The sequence below is a fragment of the Alternaria hordeiaustralica genome (assembly GCF_023758085.1).
Source record: "Alternaria hordeiaustralica strain BMP 2776 chromosome Unknown scaffold_11, whole genome shotgun sequence".
NCBI lineage: Eukaryota > Fungi > Ascomycota > Dothideomycetes > Pleosporales > Pleosporaceae > Alternaria > Alternaria hordeiaustralica.
In genome coordinates, this window is record NW_026056783.1 from 651,096 (window position 1) to 673,770 (window position 22,675).

A 22,675-nucleotide genomic window follows, 5' to 3' on the forward strand; every position below is an offset into this window, starting at 1 on the left:
CTTCCCGGGTTCAGTTGGCTGTTCCATAGGGGGTAGTCCAGGGCGTTATGCGCAGCAGTGGATATTTGTTCGTTTTTTGGGTCCTACGTTAATTCTACTTGGTGTTGACAACGATGACAGGGTAATGTTACTGCACAGTGCACTTGACGATATAGAGTCGTCACAGTGTATGTAGGAGATCTAGACTTTTGCATTGGAAATCATTAAAGTGTCGTTCTATCGGCTTTTATGCTCATCCGGGAGTCATTAAGCAAACAGAAGTTGTCATATGGCTGTAGTCAGAAGATGGAGCAAGAGCCTGATTGAATTTAGTCCAGTGACGACGTCCCCTTTCACTCAAGCACAACGAAGGGTCATGCTGCCTGGAAAACCGAGCCGTGAGTACGAGAAAACGACTTGGTCTTGATATTGCTATTTAGATAAACCTGCGACAGACGAACACTGTCGACAGCGACCCACGATGGCAAACTTGCCTTAGGAGAGGAGGGCATCAAGGGGCCGCAGGTACCCCTCCAGTCTCAAAGCTAGGTAGTGCGACCCACGATTGCGAACCTTCCCTTGGAGACGAATGGGGTGGCAGGGGGGACGCAGATATCCATTGAGTCTCACTGACCCACGATTGCGATCTTGCCCTAGAAAACGCAGGGGCCGCAGCGACCCTCCAGTTTTGAAAACCCACGATATGGAACCTGCCCTAGAAGACGTAGGTACCACAGCTAGTCGTTAGTTTTGAACACCCACGGTCTCAAATCTGCCCTAGGAATGAAAGGGCCTCAGCGACTTGTTCACTTAACAAAGATGCACGATCTCAAACCTGCCCTAAAAGACAAGGGGTACATGTTACCGACCTTTACGCACTTTGCTAGCTCCTTTCATAGTGAGCATGGCGGTACAAAGACTGGTATCTGAGTACAGCACTATTGAAGTAGCCCATAGCCGGCGGGAGAGCGTGTGTAAGTAAAAGCAGAGGTGAACATACACTCAGAGGTGTAGGTTCAACGCGTCAGTCGGACTCAAGACGAACAGTATCGCAGGGTAATTCGAAGTTGAGATCTTCCAAGTCAGTCCTATGCGCCCACAGGGTTATTCGAATGTTATGACTTTCACATTCTCATAGTTGAAGTGGGCCGCAGTGACGATTAGTGAAGCGCGGAAGTGCGCGCCTCCACATATCTCGCGCACAGACCAGCGCTTACTCTTAGCGGCCATTGTCGCGAACTCCCGGCATGTACGCGTATCGCCGACAAAGAAGCTGAGCCAACACCGCTCAACCCTCGACCGCCATCTCCCCGTCGCCAACTCGGAAGCAGCATCGCCTGCGTCGCCTAACATGGCGCCCAACGAGCTCGCCGATGTAGCGGCTGACGCCTCGTCGGGCGGCTCCTTCACCCTGTTGAAGCAGCAGCTCGAGCTCGACTTCAGTTTTGCACCGCGCCGCGTCAAGGGCCTCACCACGCTCGACATCCAGCCGGACAAAGCGCATCTGCGGGATATCACGCTGAACTGCCGGCAGCTGAGGCCGACGAGCATCAAGATCGAAGGAGAAAAGGCCGCCTTTAGTTATTCGAACCTTCACCAGCGCCTGACGCTATATCCCGGTACCGGTCTCGAACAATATCATTACGCGAAAGAGCGGATTGCGCGACATACACAGGGCGCAGAAGATGAGCTGGTAATTACTGTGCCTGACAAGGTCAAGATCCGGGAAGTGAAGCCCTCAGAGGCTGGCATGACCGACGACGCTCAGGGTACCTTTTATGCGCCGATGAAGCTGGAGATCGAATACGAACTGGACGACTTTCGGGACGCGCTGCAATTTGTCGGAGTGGAGGATGGAGATGCCCGGTACCCACATGCCTACACGCGCAACTCGTCCTTTCCCGGCGCAGCGTCGTGTCTCTTTCCGTGCATAGACGACGGCGAAACGCGGTGCCTGTTCGATGTGTCCATCCGCTACCCGCGAACGCTGGGAGATGCGCTCAGCAAATCGAATGCGCAGGTGCAGGCACAGGCACAGGGAGTGGAAAAGGCGGACAGTGTCATGCTGGATGCGGACGACGATCAGGTGGACTTGTCCGAGGAAGAAAAAGCCATGGAGATGCAAGTCATCTGCTCTGGTACCCTAACAGACGACGTGAGTATGAACTTAATGTATTTAGCGCGTCCGATGCTGACCTTCAAAGATTCTCGATCCCGCCGACTCTTCGCGAAAGACAGCCAGCTTTTCGTGCGATACCCTCGTCCTGCCCCAGCATATCGGCTTCGTAATCGGTCCCTTCGAACATGTCGATCTCTCGGAATATCGCGACACACTTGATGACGAGCGCTTGGGAGAGAATGCCATCAAAGTTCACGCGTTTTGTTTGCCAGGCAAGGAGAATGAGGTCAGGAACAGCGCCATGATGCTGGCCCGAGCTCTCGACACCTTCACAGAGCGCTTCCAGAGTTATGCATTCGGCAACTCCTACAAGCTCGCATTCGTAGACGATCTGGAATGGGATACTGCACACACAGCCTCTTTCTCCATCTGTAGCTCTCGCCTGCTCTTTCCCGAGACTGTATGGGAGCCACTGGAGCACACAACCAGGGTCTTGGTACATGCGGTAGCTAGCCAGTGGATAGGCGTCGACGTGATTGCACACAACCCAGAAGATCACTGGATCATCGTTGGTGGATCCTGGTTCATGGCTGAGCTCTACCTCCGCGAGCTGTTCGGTCGGAACGACTGGCGGTTCCGTCAAAAGGTGATGGTCGACCGAGTCATCCAGATGGACCGCAAGCGCCCGTCATTACAGCAGCTCGGATACGTCTTACAACTGGATCCTGGAGAGGTCGAGTTCATGGAGCTGAAATCGCTCATGGTACTGTCTATCCTCCACAACCGTCTGGTAAAACAGAGCGGGAAGAATGGTGTCGACAGGTGTCTGTACCGCATGCTCTTTAATGCTCGTCAGGGCAAGTACGCCAACGGCGCCATCGCTACAGATGACTTTCTCGACATCTGTGAGAAGGTTGGACATCAGAAGCTGGAATCGTTCTTCCAGCAATGGATTGTAGGAGCTGGATGTCCTACTTTTCACTGTGTGCCTTCGTTCAATAAGAAAAAGCAGGTGGTCCAACTTACTATCAAGCAGCTCCAGGCTGACTCATCCATCACGAATATCGACAGCGGTCTCGCCGCGGATGACTTCATGCGCGAAGCGAAGGAGAAGTCTCGCGACTTGCGGTCAGCGACAGGATACCCCACTTTCGTTGGCCCGATGACTATTCGAATTCACGAAGCTGACGGAACGCCCTACGAACACATCGTCGATATCAATTCGAACAACGTCAAAGTAGAGATTCCGTACAACACAAAGTACAAGCGACTCAAGAGAAATCGACTTAACAAAGAGCGCATGGCTGCTGCTGCGGGTCTGGATGCTTCAGGCGAGACTCAAGAGGATGTCACCTTCTACATGCTGGGAGACCTCTTTACGTCTCCCCAGGAACATGATGAGTGGCGGTTGGACGATTGGCCACCGGAAGACGAGGCCAAGCAAGAGGGGGAGGCTTACGAATGGATTCGTGTCGATGCGGACTTTGAATGGATATGTCGGACTAACATCGAGGACATGCCGTCGTACATGTACGTCTCGCAGTTGCAGCAAGACAAGGATGTCGTTGCACAGGCAGAATCGATACAGTTTCTCGCCAACAAGGAAGGTCATAAGCTGATCTCTACTTTCTTGGTCAAGACGCTGATGGACAACCGATACTTCCACGGCATACGGACCATGGCCGCTAATGTTTTGGCTCAGAGTGCATTGAAGCGAACAGAGTGGGTTGGCCTGTTCCATCTGCAGAAGGCTTTCCGCGAGCTTTTCTGCTTACCCAACTCACCCATGACTCGCTCCAACGACTTCTCTGACCGTAGCATGTATCTGATACAATGCGCTATCCCCAAAGCCATTGCTAAGATAAAGGGCGAAGATGGCAGATCACCACTAGAAGCGAAGCGCTTCTTGCTCGATCTTGTTCGGTACAACGACAACCGCGGAAACGATTACAGCGATGACCATTATATTTCTACCCTGATGCGCTGTCTTGCGGAGACACTCACAAAAACCACAGCCAGTGCCGACCTTAGTCACGAAGAATGGGCTCAAGAGCAGGATTTCACAAGCAAAGCCATCGGAGAGCTTACCCGACACCAGAGACTTGACGAATGGATTCCTACCTACCAGAACGTTTACACAACCACCGCCCTTGACTGTGCGCTGAAGTTGGTCATGAGCCGCGTCACCCCGTTCAAGCCAACCGAGTTTCTCCAGTACGCCCAGCTGGGAAATGCAGACAACGTACGCTTAAAAGCTTGGGAGTGCTTGATTCGGCTCGGCATGATCCGGAAGGATACAGTCTTAAGATTCCTCATGCATGAGATTCGATCCGATCCTTCGCCGTACTTCAGAAAGCAGCTACTACGTATCTTTGGCATTGCGATTGGACAAATCGCTACTGGAGACGTCTGGGCGCCGGAGAAGGCTGCGGACACTTCAGCAGGCACACTTATGATCGAGAACGAAGCCAGTAATGCTGAGCGTGCATCAGCTCTCGCCCGGCAGAACCTTAATGGGGCTCTGAGAGGGTTGAAGAGCGACATGCAGGGCAACCAGACCCTGCGTATGGTCCTGGAAGAAGCTCTGAAGTCGAAAGTACTGTCTACGAACGACATGTCTGAGCTTTTGGACATCTGCGACATGATCTTCGATAACCAGAAGTCCAACAAGCTGCGTATCAAACTGTCTATGCCACGCTATTGGAAGGTGGAGCATATTGGAAAGGCATCAGTGGTCTTCAAAAAGACCAATAAGTTTAGATGGAGATCGAGGACGCTTCCAAAGGAAGAGAAGAAGGAGGATAAAGACGACAAGAAGGAAAAGCCGCCTGTTCCACCTGCCGCACTACCTACACCACAACCCACAAGAGATACTGCTGCTCCGGCTCCGAAATCAGCACTGCCGAAGCTGTCGCTCAAGATCGGAGGACCGAAGAAGCAGTCTACTGCATCTACACCGGCAACTGCGGACTCTACACAGGCCTTACAGAGAAGCCAGTCTATAATGTTCTCACCCACTGTCTATCACTCACCATCCCCTGCACCAGTGTCCAAGCCTGCGTCTCCAGCCCCAGTGCAAGCGCCAGTACAAGCACCGCCGCCACCGCCCCCTGCCGCTCCTGCCGCAACGGATTCGCGTTCATCGACTCCAGAAGTGCCGCTGATGCAGCCGTCAAAGAAAATAGCCACCCCAGCAGTGACCCCCAAGCCAGCGACTCCAGCACCGGCTCCGGTTCAAGCTCCCGCCGCTGCTCCTGCTCCAGTTACCAAGACTCCGGTTCCGCCACCCAAGGTCCCTACTCCAGCTCCTGCGCCTGCCCAAGCGAAGCTAACACCAGCGGTCATCAAGGTACCAAAGCCTATGGCTACACCGCCTGCTATCGCATCACCGGTTCCTCTGCCGGCGCCTAAGCTTAAGATCAGGACCAAGACCGCTTCCGGCTCTACTGTGCCATCAAGGCCCTCCAGCGCAGCTCCATCACCACGTCCTAGTGCCGCTCCTTCACCTCGGCCAAGCGCAGCCCCTGCTCCGTCACGACCTGCTGCGACAAACCCTGCATCCGTGGCCAGACCTGTAATCAAGCAAAAGAGAAGCAAGATCGTAAAACTGCGAATTGCACCCAAAAGGCTGGCAGGCTTTCTCGCTGGAGAGAACAAGAAACGTAAGATGGTTACTGGAAACGGGGACGACGATAGGCCATCTAAACGACAGAGCTTCGAGCCAAGTAGTATGTCAAACGGCAACGGCACTGCTAAGAGCGGTCTCGTTAGCGTGGAGAGGGGTGGTAGCAGTGGGCCAAGACTGCTGCTCAAGATGAAGGTAGGAAAGGCCAACTTGCCAGGCGAGAAGAAAAGATGAGATCGAGAGGAAAAGGTTTTCAGCAAGAGACAAGGTCGACAGCGATGGCCATGACGAGGTATCGAGGATAACACAACATGCATTTCTAAGGTGTTTAACGGACGGGCATCTCTTTCCCCCCACAGCGAAATATGGTTTAAGGAAAAGGAGGGTCAAGGCCGCTGCATGCATGCATACGGGATCAAACAGCATTCAGCGATGGCGTTATTTGTAGTGTATTTTCACATGGGTGGTGGGAATGGGACATTCAGGTGGATACCCCCTTTGCTGATTTTAACGAGTATACATGCCTTCATCGGGCTTTGTATTGTTAGACCGCCTAGAGTGAGAATGCATAATTTACACGTGTACGACTTGAATTGAACAGTGAATTAATGATGGGTATTGATAGTGAAGAAACGCTCGCTAGAGAGCGAAATACCAGAGTATCCTGTAGTGATGTGTACGCCGAATGAAAGGGTATCTACCATTACACCTCGCCTGAAAATCTATATCTGGTAATGAAATGATGTCTCTGTGATATTAGGATCCTCGCCAGAAGAGTTTCTTCACGGATCGTACGCCGGATTGGAAGACTGATTCGCTAATGGGTGCTGGAGTTGGTGTTTTGTGTGCAGTGGTTGGGAGGACTTCTTCCGCAGGTTCGGGACTCAATGGTGTTGGTTTGGATCCCACTTGTGGTGAGGAGGGCACAAATTGTGATGAAGAAGGCTGGGCGCTCGCTGTCGCGTCGTGTGTAGATTCAAGTACTGTCGTTGCTGTCGCTTTCTTCGCAGATCCGGACACCGTCTTCGCAGTCTTCTCCACAACCGTAATTGTATCCATATCATATGCAGCATGCGGGAACACACCCTCTCTCCCGGTTTCCGTCTTGCGATATTTGGCATGTGGCAGCGTAGATTTCTTAGTCGGAGCCCAAGGAGTGCGCTTCCTTTTGTTCTTGGATCCGGGAGGACGGCCTCTCTTTCTTGGCACTAGGATGGGAATTTAGTGGGCTAGTCGGAGGAGGGTGTTTCGACGGTCTCACCCTTGATCTCAGCATCGCTTCCTGGTGGGTCTTTGGCTTCGACGTCTTGATCGGACTCTGCATCGCCCATGACTGAGTCTGCATCGTCGTCCTGGACAGGCGGTTTGGCAACCATAGATGCCGTGGGTATGATGTCGTGTTTGTCGTCTTCAGAAATATCGGAGCCGAATTGAGAACCTGCAGTTTCAGGCACTTCCTTGTATGCTTTGTCGCTGGCTTCCTCTACCATCCCGCCGCATACAAGACATAGTATGTCCACGTCCCACTTGCGTTTGGGTTTCCCGCCGCGCCTCTCTAATATCGTCAGGCGGGCCTTGTTGTCTTGCGCCTTGATTCTTGCGTCCAAGGTGGTGGAGGCTTGAACTTGGCTAGGCCGGCCCCGCTTCTTCAAATGCGGTGCTGCGTCTTGGAGCGCTCGCTTCTTGAGACAGTCCGCATGAAGCCACTCTGAACATTGTGGGCATTGCAGAAGAAGCTCGTCCGGATTGCAAGGCTTCTTGTCGATGCAGTACGTTTTCATTTTGCTCAATTGGCTGTTGGCGGGCTTTGTAATGTCGTAGCTCTGGCGGAAAAATAGCTGATCTGTCTTGAGGTCGAGGCTTTCCGGGTCGTCGTCCCAATACACCACGTCTGCGGACGAATCCACTGACAAAGCGTCGATGATATCCATGTGATTGCTGACTATCAGCTCGCTGTCGCCATGATGCGCTTGTCGTCCGCCTGGTATGTCCTCAGGCCGGTATGCCCAGTACACTCTGAGAAAGACATGCTCGGGATCTCCGCCGCGAACTTCGAGAACTTTGGCGATCCAATGCTCAATCGAGCCGGGACCTTCTGCGATCTTGTCTTCTTCGCTCTTCTTCACAAAGATCATCTGACCTACTTCGAACTCCTCGCCGTTCACAGTGAACCTCCGATAGCGCCGCATAGCCTCCCAGTACAGCGCAGGCTTTATCTTTACGTGTAGCTCAGGTAGTTGCGTCTCGGGATATGGATTTGGCTGCGTGGTTTCCGCGTCCAAAGGCGCGTCAAACTCGCTGACGTGCCCATCATTGACAGCGCCCTGCTTCGATTTTGCCGGTTTGCTTGGCTTCTTCTGTTTCCTGACAGTGACGGCTGTAATCTTGAAGCTGAGATCTTTGTCTACCGTCGACCAGTCAATCCTTCGTTTCTTCACACCGTTGGGTTGGGGTGTTGAGCCATTGGATGTGGGCTTCTCGTCTGCGACTTTGCGCTTACGTGCCATTGTAGCGAGTGAAATTTGGAGGGTGGAGGGTGAATGTGGGAGGATGGAGGTTTGGCGTTGGTGGTGTGGTGACTGTGATGTGCTGGTGTGTGCTCGGTGCGGGCAGCACTGACTGTCTGACTGTGACGCGGGATATTAAGCGAGGGTGCTGTGCGGTGGGAGCGGAACGATGGAGAAGTGGGCGAGTTGGGTCGTTATCCGAAATGCAGTATCAAACTGAAGTTGACATGCTGCAGCTCGACGCGTCTGGCACCGAGTGGAGCAAGCGATCAGTCGCGCCCGCGTTGTCAGCTGCCATCACGCTACCGCGCCCTGAGAACGCTAGGCCCAAAGCATCATATCACGTGAACCTCTATCGTCTCCGTCACGACATCCTCGCCAAGCGCATTGGCAAGACGAGACGGTAGTCATGAATTCAAGAACTGTCTTGACGAATATCCGCGAGCCATTCCGGCAGCTTCCCCTCATCTGCCATGCGGACTGCCGGCTCAAAACGAATTATTGAATAATACCAAAGTAGACAGTCTCAGCCTTGATTTACACAACGCCACGATGGGCGATCACGTTCGTCACTCAATCGATGATGCATGCCAACATCAACCTTTGGCACCGTTGTCTGACATGGAATTGTGGTACAACATACGACGCGACGCGCCGGGTACTCGGAGTGCTCGGCTAGGATGGCATGCAGGTAAGATCTGTATGCCTGGTCAGCGCATCTGACAAACCTCTGTTAAGGGAAGAACAGCTGGGTACCCCAGATTCCGTGGGCCGCGTTCCGGCCGCTATTGCCAACACATGGATTTGGCAGAAACGGCCAAGATGCACTGCCACAGCATCATCGTTACCCAGAACAGGAGAAGTCCGTGCCGAGTGACCGAAGACAGGTGGGCGGCCGCCAATTTAGTCTAGTACGGGGCCTCTAGATGCGCTGGGAATACGACCAAGAGCCAATGAATAAGCGTGCAGTGGCCATTGAGGTCTCCGGGAGGATTGTGGATATGGAACACGCGGCCATGCGTTGATGTCGATGAAGGAGCGCGCTGCCGTCTGCGCGGATATGGAAGAAGTCGCAATGGAATACGAATCTGTCAGCCGGTAGATGGATCGTCCAGCGCGCGGCGATCTCCAAAGACCAGAACCCTTTCGCAGGTTCGCGTCATAGGCACGCTAATCCCTGCCGCGTGCCCAGAAATTCCTCCACAAGTCTAAGTCCACCACGGACCTCAGATATACGTACTACGCCTACCGCTCTTTCGCTCCTTGTAGTTTCCATGATTGCTGTCCTCCTCCGCCTCTACACACATCTCTAATCCTGTGCTCTCGTCGCTCGTTCCCGAAGAAGCTCTAGTCCCTGCGCCGTAACATTCCGCGAGCCGGTGTACCCGTGGCTTGCACGCCTGGTTCCGTACCGACAACGCGCCCGTAGAGCACCTGCATTGTGCACCGCATAGAGGAGAGACCTTCCACTTGTACTAATACCGCCACTCGTTGCTGCCATGGGTCGTCCAAAGAGAGGTAAATAATGCGCCGGCTACAAAACCGCGTCCCTCGCACCCTTGTCGGCAGTGCCCGTCGTTGGAAGAACATTCACTAATGTTGCGCCCGGTTCGCCCCTTCACAGTTCTGTCGTTTATGTCACAATGGGGTGGTTCCAACCAGAATACCTTGCAAAAGAACCCTCCGTCCGCCGGACCGTCTCCGGGCCCCGCGTCCCCCGCTCCGCCTTCACCCTCGACGAAGCAACCCGTCAGCTCAGCCAACTTTGCACAGTCGGCCACCGCTCTCGACTCGTATAACAGCGAGCGCCCTCCCTCCCGCGCGACCCAACGCGAGCGCAGCGACTCGCGAGCCTCGGTCCGTCCCATGTCCATGATCCAGACATACCAGCCGCCCGTCATGGAAGTAAGCCAGGACACGCTGCCCGAGCTGCAGCGCATCTTCACCTTCCTGAACAGCCATTCGAACAAGCTGTACCAGGAGGGCTACTTCCTCAAGTTCCACGACACCGACACCCGTACGTCAGCCCTGTAGGCCATGCCTGTCTGTGATACTAACGGAAATGCAGGCGGCCGTCCCGCGCCAGATCGGAGATGGCAGGAGTACTTCGTCCAGCTCGTGGGCACCATCCTCTCCCTCTGGGATGCGAGCGCGTTAGACCAGGCTGGGGGTGACGCCGAGGTGTTGCCCACGTTCATCAACCTGACGGACGCCGCGATCCACATGGTATGTCCGCTCACGCCCTCACTATGACCTCACTGACCCCGCAGATCCCCTCCATGACCCTCAAAGACGGAAAGAAGCTCGACAACATCCTCAGCGTGTCCACGGCCGCGAGCAACAAATACCTCTTCCACTTCGATTCCTACCACGCGCTTACGCAATGGACCGCCGGCATCCGCCTCGCCATGTTCGAACACACGACCCTGTCGGAAGCGTACACGGGCGCGTTAATCGCTGGCAAGGGCAAGACGCTGAACAACATCCGCATGATACTGGACCGACAGTGCGCAAAGTACGAGGACTGGGTGCGCGTTCGGTTTGGCGCGGGCACTCCGTGGCGCCGCTGCTGGTGTGTCGTCTCTCCGCCAGATGAGAAGGAATACCTCAAGATGCAGAAGCTGCAGAAGAAAGGCAACGCTTACGAGCGACCGCCGATACTCAAAGGCGACATCAAGTTCTACGATACCAAGAAGGTCACCAAGAAGACCAAGGCCATCGCCACGGTCAAGGACGCCTACTCATGCTACGCCATCTACCCGCAGTCGAAGCCGCTGATCGACCAGTCTACACTAGTGAAGATCGAGGGCAAGATTACAATTCACTCGACCCCAGAGAGCACAACAGAAGGATTCGTCTTTGTTATGCCCGAGTCGCGTCCCGCTATCTCAGGATTTGAGATTATGCTCCAGTACCTTTTCCCCGTGTTCGATACATTCTCACTATACGGACGCCCAAAGAAGTTGATTGCGGACGTTCTAGACACCCGCGGTCTGATGTTCGCTATGCCTTCCGACAGGCGCTACGGATACTTGGAGATGTGGGACGTGGTGGGCTTGATCAACACTGAGGGCAGCGACAAGTGGTCAGAGCGCCACTGGAGGAAGCAATTGAAGGACCTCACGTCTACAAGAATGGTGACTGCGAACCAGGACGCTGAATCCATCTACAGTCGCGCCAGCCGCAGGAATACCGTCAGCCGGGCAGGCTTCACACCCCGTAACCTACGATTTGAAGACCAAGGCTCCATTCGCTCCAGCCCGTCCACACGCGCGTCATCTCCTACACGTAAGTTCCCAGACTTTGAAGTGCAAGCGCCGCGTCGTGTTGGAACAGCTCCCGCTGCAAACCCATTCGGTACCCCACGCCATCAGCGATCTGTGTCAGAGCAAGTCAACGGACGCAACGAGAACACTCCATCTAGATTCACCCGAGATGAGACACCATACGAAGACGAGCGTCCGCCGACGCCTCCCCAGCATCGTATACTCAACGGTTCGTCGAATGGGGCAGTTCAGCCTTATGATTCGTCTGCGTCAGATTACGACGAGAGCCCCATCAAGGAGCCACAGAACCTACCACCGCCGCCTGCAGATCTGTCTGCTCCACCGCAAGGTTATGTCGACCTTCCTCCTACCCAGGAGCACGCTGCCAATCAAAAGCCACCCATTCGTCCCAATATGCCCATGGCAAAACCAAACCCTGCAGTCGACTCTGCCACGCTTCAGCAAATGGCTGACGCTTCGCATGGATCCTTCCCAGGGGGCGTAGCTGCCGCTGGCGCAGTCGGAGCTTGGAGAAATCAGGAAACCATACAGAGCAGACGCAGTGGTGACTACAACGCGTACGGTGATCAGGGGCAATCGATGTATCTTGGTGTCAACTCAAGGCCGCCTCCAACGAACCAAAACTCTGGGAACCGCCTGTCTACCATTCCCGCATCACCATACGTCGAGCATTCCGAGTTCGTCGACTCTCCCACAGGCTACCAGCCGACAGCTCCATCGGTCCCAGAACATAGTGAGTTGCCGCCACAGCCCCCCAGTCACGAGCTCCCTTATCGTCCGCACCCCGAAAGCGGCGGCATACCCCGTAAACCAGTACCAGGTCGGTCTCCCCTAGCCTCGCAAGAGGATGACACCCTTTCGACCAGTAGCTCAAGACTCGACAGTTTACGAGAGGACGTAATCGACCCTGAAGCTCTCGACGCTTTCAACATCACACAGCCCACTCTGAACCGTCAGCCAAGCGGATCAAGTAGTTTCTACGACGATGATGCCATATCGACTTCCACGCCAGACTATGCCAGCATCGCTGAAGAGGAACCTGCGCCTCCTCCACGAAGATTGCCTGAACGACGCACCGATCGACCAAGAAGCGGTGTTCTGACCATGATTGGAGATCCAAACGTAAAGCTTCCCTCAGATGAAGATCCACATGGCTACAAGTCTGTTCTGGACCCAGCACAGGCGCCTGCAGCTGTTCCTAGTATTGACTTTGGCCCGACGTACGCGTTGGACTTTGACGGCAAGCGTCCGGGCACTAGTGGGACCATGACACAGATGCTACACGACAACAGCGCCTCGCGATCCAAAGAGAACCTTGCGACGACCCCGAACGAACAGCACCGACTGTCTTATATCTCCGGTGCAGGTTCACCTAACCAACCCATGCATGCGCGTAGTGGTTCGAACTCTCCGCAGATCTTGGATTCACGACAAGTCGCATGGCAGCCGGCTGCAGCCTCACCACAGCAGCCGGACAAGACAAGGCTGGATCCTGAAGACTGGGTGATGCATCGTGCGGCGCATCAGCAGCAGCCTATAATGTATGGACATGGCAGGAGCAAGTCGCACACCCCACCTCCTTTCGGTCGCACGCATTCTGGAGATTGGACTCGTACGCACTCTGGAGATTGGAGTCATATTCAGCGGTCGCCTCAGGGCTCTCCAGGTCCTGCCCGCCCACCCAGCCGCCCTCTAAGCCGTGGTGCTGAGACACTGCTTAATCAACAACCTACTACTTTATCAGCTCGCGAGCAGGAACAGGTGGCTCGCATGACAAACACTCCTCTTCTGGACCTTTCGCAGAACACCAAGAAAGTGCAAAAGGAGCCTCCGACAGGTCTTACAGGTTATATCGATTATCGCGAGAAGGAGAAGGCGGCTCACAAGGCCAATCGCCAGAGCTTCACACCGACTATGCAAGCTGAGATCGACCGACGCACCTTGCAGACCCAACAGCGCCAAATGATGGAGGTCCAGCAACGCCAGCAAATGATGCTGCAACAGCAGATGCAGCAACAATATGCGATGGCTCAGAGCAACTATGCGCCGAGCATGATGGGTACTCCCAGTGTTATGGGTATGGGCACGCCAACCGGCATGGGTGCTCCGAGTGTAATGGGCGCGCCAAGCATGATGGGTACTCCGAGTGTTATGGGCATGCCTACCGGGCCTGGTACACCATCAGGCATCGTCGGAATGGCGTACTCCACACCGAGCCAAATGCACCCAATGTATCAGCAACAGCAGCAGCAGTACTTCCCCCAGCAGGCGCCAACCCCACAGATGAACGTCCCTGGAGGTTGGGTCTCCCCAGCGCAGACACCGCAGAGCCAGTATTTCCCACAGCCATCACCGCAAGGCTACGGCAACATGGCGCAGCAACAGCAGCAGCAGGCTCCGCCCACGCAGGCTTACGGCGCAAGCTTCGACCAGGCGCAGCAGGCAGCCAAGTACGCGCAACAACAGCATCAGGGTCAGTACCGCCGTTAGATAGATGGGCTATTCGTTTAGAGAGTGTTGAGGTCATTCGGGATCGATTACAATTGGATTGAAGAGTATGAGACGAGATGCCGATGTTCACTGTATATATTTCACGTCTGCATCTTCTCGTACATAATACTAAGCATTGAGAGTGGGAGCTTCGGATTGGATTGCAGGCTCGCTCAGTATAGCATGGAGATATTAATGGAGTTTATGATGATTGAGAATGTGTTTGATTGCTTGATCACTTGTTGTGTGGATGTTCATATGTCGACTTTCCTTCCGCGTTGAAGATCTCAAAACAAGTCATCTATTAATCCCATTCTTTCCAGTCCCGAAACAACGCTTTGCTCTCGATCTGGCCGACGTGGAACTGCATCTCAGTTTCAGAAAGAGGCACGTCCAAAACTTTACTCAATAGCTGCGCAAATTTAAACAGCTTATCACCCTCCCAACTTTGATGCTTGGAAATAGTTTTTCTGTGTTTAATTCGATTGCCTTCGTGGTACAGGAGGTCGATAAGAACGTCTTTTGCTGACTTGCGATAGTCGATTTTGATAGACTGGCCATATTCTGCGACCCCTACAAGAGCGTAGACTTTATCTCGAATGTCCCCACACTCATGGTCGCCATATGCTTCCAACAAATCCGAGAAAGTGACTGACACACGTGGTGTGGATTGACCCCGTATCATAGCGATGTCCATAGCAGGACTGGCGAGGATTTCGTCAAGGTGAGACATGTAAGTCTTATCGTGAGAAAAAGAAGGTTCCATGAGTTCCAAATGTCTGACCGCACCTGCGAGGTCCTCGAGCGATAGCACAAGACTAGATAACGAGACAATCTTTGAGCCACAATGTATCTCCAGGCAGTCCGCAAGCATGACTTCCTGTATGATCCACATTCGGGACCAATATCTTCTGTTACATAGTGCTGTAATGCTGCGCTCCTCTGTTGAGGTTAAGAACCTCTTGAACTTAGGTACTCTCCGGGTTGGACTAGGCCAGTTACAGTCCTCGTCACTGTCGTCAATCTCGTCACTCTCGTCACTCTCGTCGGTATCCAAATTCAGCTGTTTAGTCCAGTCGACCAGGTCTCCGTCCAAAATCTGCATGGCAATGTCGCTATCATCGCCCTCTTTACCGAGCCAGATCAAAACTCTGCCAGCTTCTGAATATATGGAACTCATCAATCGAACTTGGTGATTACGCTCGTCGACCTCCGACTGCTGTATACAGATTGCGTCAATCCAGAAGGGTCCGTAATTTCCATGGAGTAGTTGCTGATGTACGAAGTCCCATAGATTCTCGCGAATCGGGACACTGACGCCATTGATCTCGATATTGGTGTGCATTACATCGGCACCCCAGGTGTAAGACAGAGCAGTATACGATGGACAGTTTTCTGGGCTGTAGGTCTGGAGGCTGCATCTCGTGATGTCTTCGTCATTGTTGGGCTCGAGGGTGAGCAGTCTGATCTCTCTGCGCGTCCGATCGAGGGGGCATGACGCATAGAGGTCGCCCATCGTCCGTGGTTCGCATGCGCTGGGTAAAGCTGATGAGCGTTTCGTGGTACACGACGTGAATCTGTGATGTGAGCGTGCTCTCGTATACGAAAGAGACGGCGAGGCAGCTGCAGACATGTTACATAAATGGTTGCCTGAAGCTTCGGAATACCTGGTAGAGCGATAGAGGCTGTGTCGCTGAGCCCATGACGTCGAAGCTGAAGCGCTCAGCTCTGCACACTCTGGCCGTGCTATCACAGCCAATAACACGAGGTCAGGCTGTTTGGATGTACAGGTCTGCGCATCGAAGACTATGCCATGAAGACAGTTATTCTTAAACATAGGTAAACGTTCATTGGAGTTTACACTACGAGTCTAATGTTTTGATTGTCCGATTGATTGGAATGCGTGATGATGTTTGCAAAATGGAGTATGTCACCTTGGATTGATGCAGGATACCTCGGAAGGACAAAGTGCGGGGCATCTCAAAAGAGGAAGCTACCCCTCCATGCAGCTTTCACGCCGCTAACCCCATCCTACCTCCGTCTCCACACCACACCCTGCATGAGCCTCGTCATAGTATCCATCGCTCACGATCCTCGGCCAACCTTGTTTCCATTTGGTTCCAAGCCTAACTTCGTCCGACGACATTGCCGTGAACGAGGATCGGTGTTTCGCTGCTGAAGTTCTTTACGTCCTCCATGACCTCCTTGGTGCCCTCACTCTGCAAGGCCTTTCCGACACTCTCCGGGCTGTCAAACTCCATGACGGTGCTGATGGCGTATGGACCATCGGCGTTGAGCTCACTGACGGCGTAGGACTTGAGACCGTGGTCTTTCCAGTTCTTCATGGCGAGCGGCATGTGTGTCTTGAGGTAGTACTCCTTGTTAAAGGTGGAGCCCTCCTTGCGAGGGTAGAGAACGATAGCGGTGGCGCCAGACATGATGATGTATAGGTGGATGGTATCGGAGAGTTCTGTACGCTGTGAGTAAAAACCAACAGCAACTTGCAAGATGTACTGACTGTTGTAGATGCGATGCGCGGTGCTGAACAGCACTGACGTGGGAATTAGTGTCTTTATAGCTGCGCCCGCGCCTGGGATCGACTCAGTACCCCACTTCAAGATCCTTACATCCGCTTCGGTCCTGCTGTTTTGCACACTCGCCCGAGATTACTCGCAATACCAGTCCGATCGGGCTTAGGATATATAACGTCGACTTTTGTCAGCATGCTGCTATCTTTCGACCACGAGACAGCTCCAGACACACGTTACAAGGGTTTGGCCGGATCTTCCCGAGTGGATATCCTCACATGCATCGGAAGGGACCTTGAAGATAGATGGCTACTTGCCAAGCTAATCTACTACCAGACACTTAATTCGACATCGTCGCGTCCACCGCCAGCTGTGTCGTAACGTATAACTCCGGTACAATTACGAAGAGTCTTCGGGTGTAATGGCCTCGAAGGTCCCCATCTCCCTATTGCCCTGGCGATTGCGCTCGATCAGGCTGTCCTTAATAACCACGACTGTTTGAGCGCCGGGCTCCTCCTCTACAGAAGGGAGTATGGGGACAGGCAAATCGTCTTGCAGGCCAGATGACCTCACGTTTCCCCACACCCTTCCTCCGGTAGGCACCGCAGTCTTCGCCCATATGTACGCTGTTTTGTCCATTCCCCTCAGCCTGAGCCCAACGACTGTGTGCAGCTCTTTTGTAATCTTGGGCTGGACGACAATGCCTGGTCGCCATAGCTGGGCTTTCTGTGGATCCCGAAAATTCCGGATTGCAATACTCGTGCGATGGGCGATTACTGCTTCTTGTATGACGAGACCGGTACCGGAATGTACAAAACGTCGAGGCAGTATGCTGTTAACCACGCGACCTTCTTCTTCGTATGCACAATCCGTCAATCTGAATCGGAGTGCGGGATCCAGCCCAACGATTGCGTCCGGGAACCTCCCGCAGTCGATGGTACACGACGAGCCCGACTCGAAGAAGAGCTGTATTGCTGGAAAGAACGTGTTCAACGTCCAGTAAATAATCTCTGGGAATAGTCAGCTCTGCCATCCTCTCGCACTACGCATTTGGTAGACGCGCTCTCGTTGATCAATTGACTAGCTAAATCGGTTCTGTCCAATGCCGATGTGTGTTCCAGACTGACAGTCCGTGGTATGAAAGCGCCATAGTCCGTGGTAGAAACGGTCGTCGCATCCGATCCTTTTGCCTCGTCATCTTGCATGAGGACCTCGCTGAGCTGGTCCCGAGAGCTCCAAAGTCTTGGGAAACCGCGGCGCTGTGCTTCTGCGAGAAGGTTTTCTGTTGGGCATTGGTAATAGTCCATGCGGCGGAAGCAGCTCGTGTTACCGAGAGGACATCCGCCGGATAATGGATGCTTGTATAGTGGTCTTGGATTGCTTTGGCAAAAATGCAATTGATGTTTGTGGTTGCGATAGAGCTACGCAAAGATGTGCCCGAGAGTAGAGGTGTAGAAGCGCGCTTGCGTGCGCGCTGCGAATATAATGACTCCACTCTTATTGGAAGGAGGGAACTTGAGATGACCCACACTATGGAGAAAGGTCGCCCAAGAATTACCGTGAAAGAGCATCCAACTCCCCAACACCTAACATCGTGGCAAATGGAAGGTAAGTTCATCGGTCTTCGCGATGGTACCAGCAACGTGCGGACAGGCTGTCCATCACCTTTTCAAGCGAACGTCTACACTTTTAGTCCTGTGTGAAACACAAGCTCATATATTGCTTGATTCTCTCTCATGAAGAGACGTCACGCAAGGGTCATGACTGCTGAACGTCGCTGCCGCGCACGCGTCTGGTGCTGACCTGCTCAGACCATTCCTAATCAGGAAAGGACGCAAAACACGCAGCCCTGGACCAGTTGACATCAAGTCCTTCAAGGTTCCTCCGCTCCCTGAAATTGTTATCACCTGATCTACGCGACTTCTTTCAGCTCTCATATCGCCGTCGCACACGACCACTTCATCAAGCAAGCGCCACGGCGCACCTACCCCAGTCTCTGTGATATCCTGCGTCAGCCTTGGCTCGCCTCACTGCACACGCGCATCGCATCAGATGCCTCGTTTACACAGAGCACCGGTTTCTGCATGCATTCAAAGCCGTGGGATGTTACACAAGATACTGTCCCGTCAGCTGTGTGTAAGACGGGACGTGCCATGTTGCCCTACCATCAAGCTGGAACGCTTGTGCGCTTGAGCGTGGGATGAAGGCAAAGTAGCGGTGACCACGCGAGACTGCTGATTAGCAAGGCTTGCTCACCGGACCATGTTGTCAGACGTGCAAGTTTCAGCAAGCTTCCTATCACGGTCCATGGGTAGCGATAGTGCTGTCAGCTGCTCAATCCAGTGGCAGACGGAGACGGAGCACGGCGACACCGTTGTCTGCGCATGTATTCGCTACTTGCCGGCAGAAGCAACACGAACGCCACGCGGATAGGGCACGATGCAAAGACACCAATTGGCTTACACGGCTTACTGCAGGCCTTCACTCGACAACCTCGCTGCTATGAGTGGCTGCCTTTGCCATTGAGTATGTTGCTGGCGATGTAGGGCAGAGCCATTCACAGAGCGGGCTTATGTGTGAGCCTTCACACGACTGGCCATTTACGCACTTCAATGTTTTCGAAATACAACCCCATGACCCTTCATGGTCTCCGTCTAGTGAAGCGTCGTTCCACGGCGGAAGTCGGCACTGATACTTCCTAAAAGTCGCAGAAATCGGACGAACCACAGGGGCGGGATACATTCCTATTGAGCAAGGGAGTTCATAAGTCTGCGACACTCCCCGGCTCGTCGGATGTGGCTGAGAATATGTACCGGAAAGTTTGTGTGCCCTCTTTCGTGGGGGCTTCTACCAGCCGTTCCATGTGCTACACCGGTCAGTGGCTTAAGGGCCATGCAAACACGCTAATCCAATCATGGCAAACATCAAGACCGAGCCCTCGCTGCGACCTGTGTTGCTATTGGATGTGCAGAGAGAGTTCGGAGGAGTGCGCAGGTCAGGATAACAGCACGGACGAGCACTGCATTGTCGCGTGATTACCATGGAGGACAATTTTCGAAAGTATTGAATTCAACATTGCTACAACACTGACAGGTCCGAACAGACTGGAAATACAATTTGAATCAGATATCCGCCCACTGACTGCTATGCGAAGCTAAACGTACGCTTACAGAAATTGAGAAAAAGCCACCAGAAGGCTCGAAGCGCTATACAGCCACTGCTGGTAACGACGTTGGCAGGGGGTACAATTGCTTTTTGCAGCCTCGTAACGACAGATAACGCCCACCATACTGACTGTGAACGAAGCAACGGTCAAATTGAGATAACGCCGCTAGAAATATGCGAAAGTACGCTCAACGCCAAGAGCAATGCGAGAAGATGCTCGGAAGCAATTGTGATGACCTCTTTCGATGGACAGAGATAGACATCGTCTTTGCGTGCGTAAATCAGAGAGAGTTCTCAGTCTTGACGAGCTCGTCAAATGCATCACGCCACCTGCGGACTTCGTCCTTGCCAGGCCTGGGGAGGGGCTTGCGAGCGTATCCTCCGTATCCGAAGTGAGCCATCAGTCCGGCCTTTGTTCCGATGATACCACCCTGAATGGCAGCCCAGTCGCCTCTGGCTACTATAGCCTGGAGCTTGCGGGCTTCTGCGAGCTTGCCAGCATCAAATAGCTCAACGAGCTTGACGCATGTCTTGGGTGCGATGTTGGCCATGCCGCCAATAATACCGGAGCCACCTCCGACCAGAGTCTGCAGTGTGAAGTCGACAGATCCGCCCATGCACATGAAGCCCGATCCAGGATCAGAGACAGTGGCTGCTCGGGTCGCCGCGGCGATGCGGTTCAGCTTTCCTGTGTTGCCACAAGTCAACTTGCAACCGACAATGTTGGGATGTTGAGCCAGCTCGATGATGATATCTGAGTTGAGATCCAGTCCAGAAACAGCACCGGGGTAGTTGTAGATGAGGATGGGGATGGGCGAAGCAGTGGCTACATCCTGGAAGAATTCCTTTACGGTCTCCTTCGAGAACAAGCCCTGGTAGTATGCTGGTGGAAGCACCAAGGCATAGTCTCCGCCAGCGGAGGCTGCCTCTTCGCAAAGCTCGATACATTCCCGGGTCGACTGAGCACCGCATCCGACGATTACAGGCATGTAACCAAAACCTGCGTCATCGAGAGCTTTGCGGGTGGTGTTTGTAATGAGGTCGCGTTCCTTGTGGGAGAGATGGACAGCCTCGCCATTGGACCCTTGAGTGGTGATACCGGCAACACCAGCTTTGGCTAGACGAACGGCATGGCTGGCGGTAGTTTCAACGTCAACGTTATCTGAAGTTGGTTCGAAGAACGCTACAGTAGGAACGTAGATGCCAGGAACCAATGACCGCCGGATGCCAACATCAGTAGACTCCATTGAGCTGGTGTCGAAGTCGGTGTATCGGTTCATGGTGTAGACGGATTGGACAGGATGGTGGAAGCCGGAATCTTGAACGAAGCTATTTGCGGGAGAAGGTGCGTCGGTGTGCGGTGACATGATAAGAAGAGTTCGGATGTGGACGTCTAGTAGACTTTTATACTAACAAAAGCTTGCAGAGAGAAGCGGGACTTTTGACAAAGAATAAGCGGAACGCAGCAACGACGAACGGAACGAATACGTCAATGGTTGATCGATGTTTGGTAACACCCCGAGGATAGTACAGGTACTTAAATATTTTCAAACGCCGGACACTTGACCTTGCAATGGGGAGTGTGGGGGTCCAGCTGACGGCGTTGTCAGGAGTGCTAGTGACGGCAGGCAAAGCAAGGTGCGTGAAGTGCATCAGTGAGGGATGGGCACTGGGCAGGCATCTTTGGTGACGACCAAAGGGGCGGTGACTCCCGCAGCCTGCTCGAGGTGCTGCTCTGCACGTAGCCGATACCAGGTACAGCTGTTCGCGCTTAGCTGTAGGGGTTGCGCGTGGCCAATAAACGCTGCGAGGATTGCTGATTGAAGCGGCGTTTGCTTTTTTGCTCACGTTGCATCAAGCGAGCAGGGGGTGAGAGGCTGTGAACATCGGATCTTGGCCGGACGTGAAGTGCAAGGGGGGAACGCCTTGTGACGATCTTTTGGAATCCTGGCTGCAAGCTGATAGGGTAATTCTCGCCACAGCTGGCACCATGCGAAGGGTTGGCGGGCTCGAAAGAGCGTTGATGGATACCGTTCGGGGGTGTTAGTGTGGGGGTGGGGGAATCGTGGCCGGCCTATTCGCATCATCTGATTCCGCTCAGCATCCCCGGCCACCCCGTCTTAACCTTCGTGGTCCCAGTCGGTCCAGCCGTCGAGCTCGGCGACCACTCGGACGTGCAGTAGAGCAATGCAAAGGGTAAGAGAAACCAAAGGATTCCAGCGGTGCTGCAAGACGTGGCAGACAGCATGGAGGAGAAGCTTGTCACAAGGCCATGCAATATCCGCACCGAGGCAGTCATCCATATCCGACCGCCGTAGGGCCACCTAAAACGGACCAAAATAGCGAACTTATCAGAGGATGCATCCCATGTCTCATCATTACAGAGCCTGGCCAGGATGACGACGCCGATCGCTCGAGGTATTTCACCCCACGCCCATTACTCTTGGTGGCGGGGTCTGGCCATAGCTCAAACCTTGAGGCTCTTCACCACAACATGTTTCCGCAAGGGCGATTGTGTACGAGTCGTGCTGTGGACACGACATCATCTGGTTCGTATATCCACCAATCCGCACATGGAAGGTGTTTGCACTGCCGTATGTGCAAGCCACGACCAAATTGCACGCGAAAAGCATCAAGCCAATGGCACCATTACAAACAAAAGCATCGCGGCAATGTGCCGAACGCCGTTTCGGCAACTGCAGCAGGGACGAAAGCCCTCAGCGTGTTCTCGCGCATTGCTTTTGTTTCCACGACTTAGGTTCAAACGCGAGCAGGATAATGCTTGGGACGCCTCGCTCATCGTACCTGATTCTCGGTGGATCTCGTTGTGCCCCCACGCGATGCCGTGGCAATTCGCTTCGGCACTCAAAAACACCGCGAACTTTAATTCTCATCGTCGAGGACTTGGACTGACTTCTTTGGCCCGACACACCCTCCATGTTTCTGTTCATCCAATCGGTTCCAGTTTCAATAAC

At 53.6% G+C, this 22,675-nt stretch overlaps 5 protein-coding genes across 5 annotated transcripts; 2 read left to right on the top strand and 3 right to left on the bottom strand.

Annotated features, from left to right (window-relative positions):
- Nucleotides 1–1,330: 1,330 nt before the first annotated feature.
- J4E84_006150 (uncharacterized protein) lies at nucleotides 1,331–5,957 on the top strand (the record flags this gene model as incomplete). Its single annotated transcript, XM_049388741.1, has 2 exons — nucleotides 1,331–2,134; nucleotides 2,184–5,957. 2 exons carry the CDS (start codon nucleotides 1,331–1,333, stop codon nucleotides 5,955–5,957), a joined length of 4,578 nt encoding a protein of 1,525 aa, XP_049243640.1.
- Nucleotides 5,958–6,952: 995 nt separating this feature from the next.
- Nucleotides 6,953–8,230, bottom strand: J4E84_006151 (uncharacterized protein; the record flags this gene model as incomplete). The annotated part of the gene is made up of 1 exon (XM_049388742.1): nucleotides 6,953–8,230. The coding sequence occupies one exon, from the start codon at nucleotides 8,228–8,230 to the stop codon at nucleotides 6,953–6,955; it is 1,278 nt and encodes a 425-aa protein (XP_049243641.1).
- A 1,596-nt stretch (nucleotides 8,231–9,826) lies between these two features.
- Nucleotides 9,827–14,007, top strand: J4E84_006152 (uncharacterized protein; the record flags this gene model as incomplete). The annotated part of the gene is made up of 3 exons (XM_049388743.1): nucleotides 9,827–10,247; nucleotides 10,299–10,456; nucleotides 10,501–14,007. 3 exons carry the CDS (start codon nucleotides 9,827–9,829, stop codon nucleotides 14,005–14,007), a joined length of 4,086 nt encoding a protein of 1,361 aa, XP_049243642.1.
- A 2,126-nt stretch (nucleotides 14,008–16,133) lies between these two features.
- On the bottom strand, nucleotides 16,134–17,154 carry J4E84_006153 (uncharacterized protein; the record flags this gene model as incomplete). Its single annotated transcript, XM_049388744.1, has 2 exons — nucleotides 16,134–16,477; nucleotides 17,109–17,154. 2 exons carry the CDS (start codon nucleotides 17,152–17,154, stop codon nucleotides 16,134–16,136), a joined length of 390 nt encoding a protein of 129 aa, XP_049243643.1.
- Nucleotides 17,155–19,981: 2,827 nt separating this feature from the next.
- On the bottom strand, nucleotides 19,982–21,067 carry J4E84_006154 (uncharacterized protein; the record flags this gene model as incomplete). Its single annotated transcript, XM_049388745.1, has 1 exon — nucleotides 19,982–21,067. One exon carries the CDS (start codon nucleotides 21,065–21,067, stop codon nucleotides 19,982–19,984), a length of 1,086 nt encoding a protein of 361 aa, XP_049243644.1.
- Nucleotides 21,068–22,675: the final 1,608 nt, after the last annotated feature.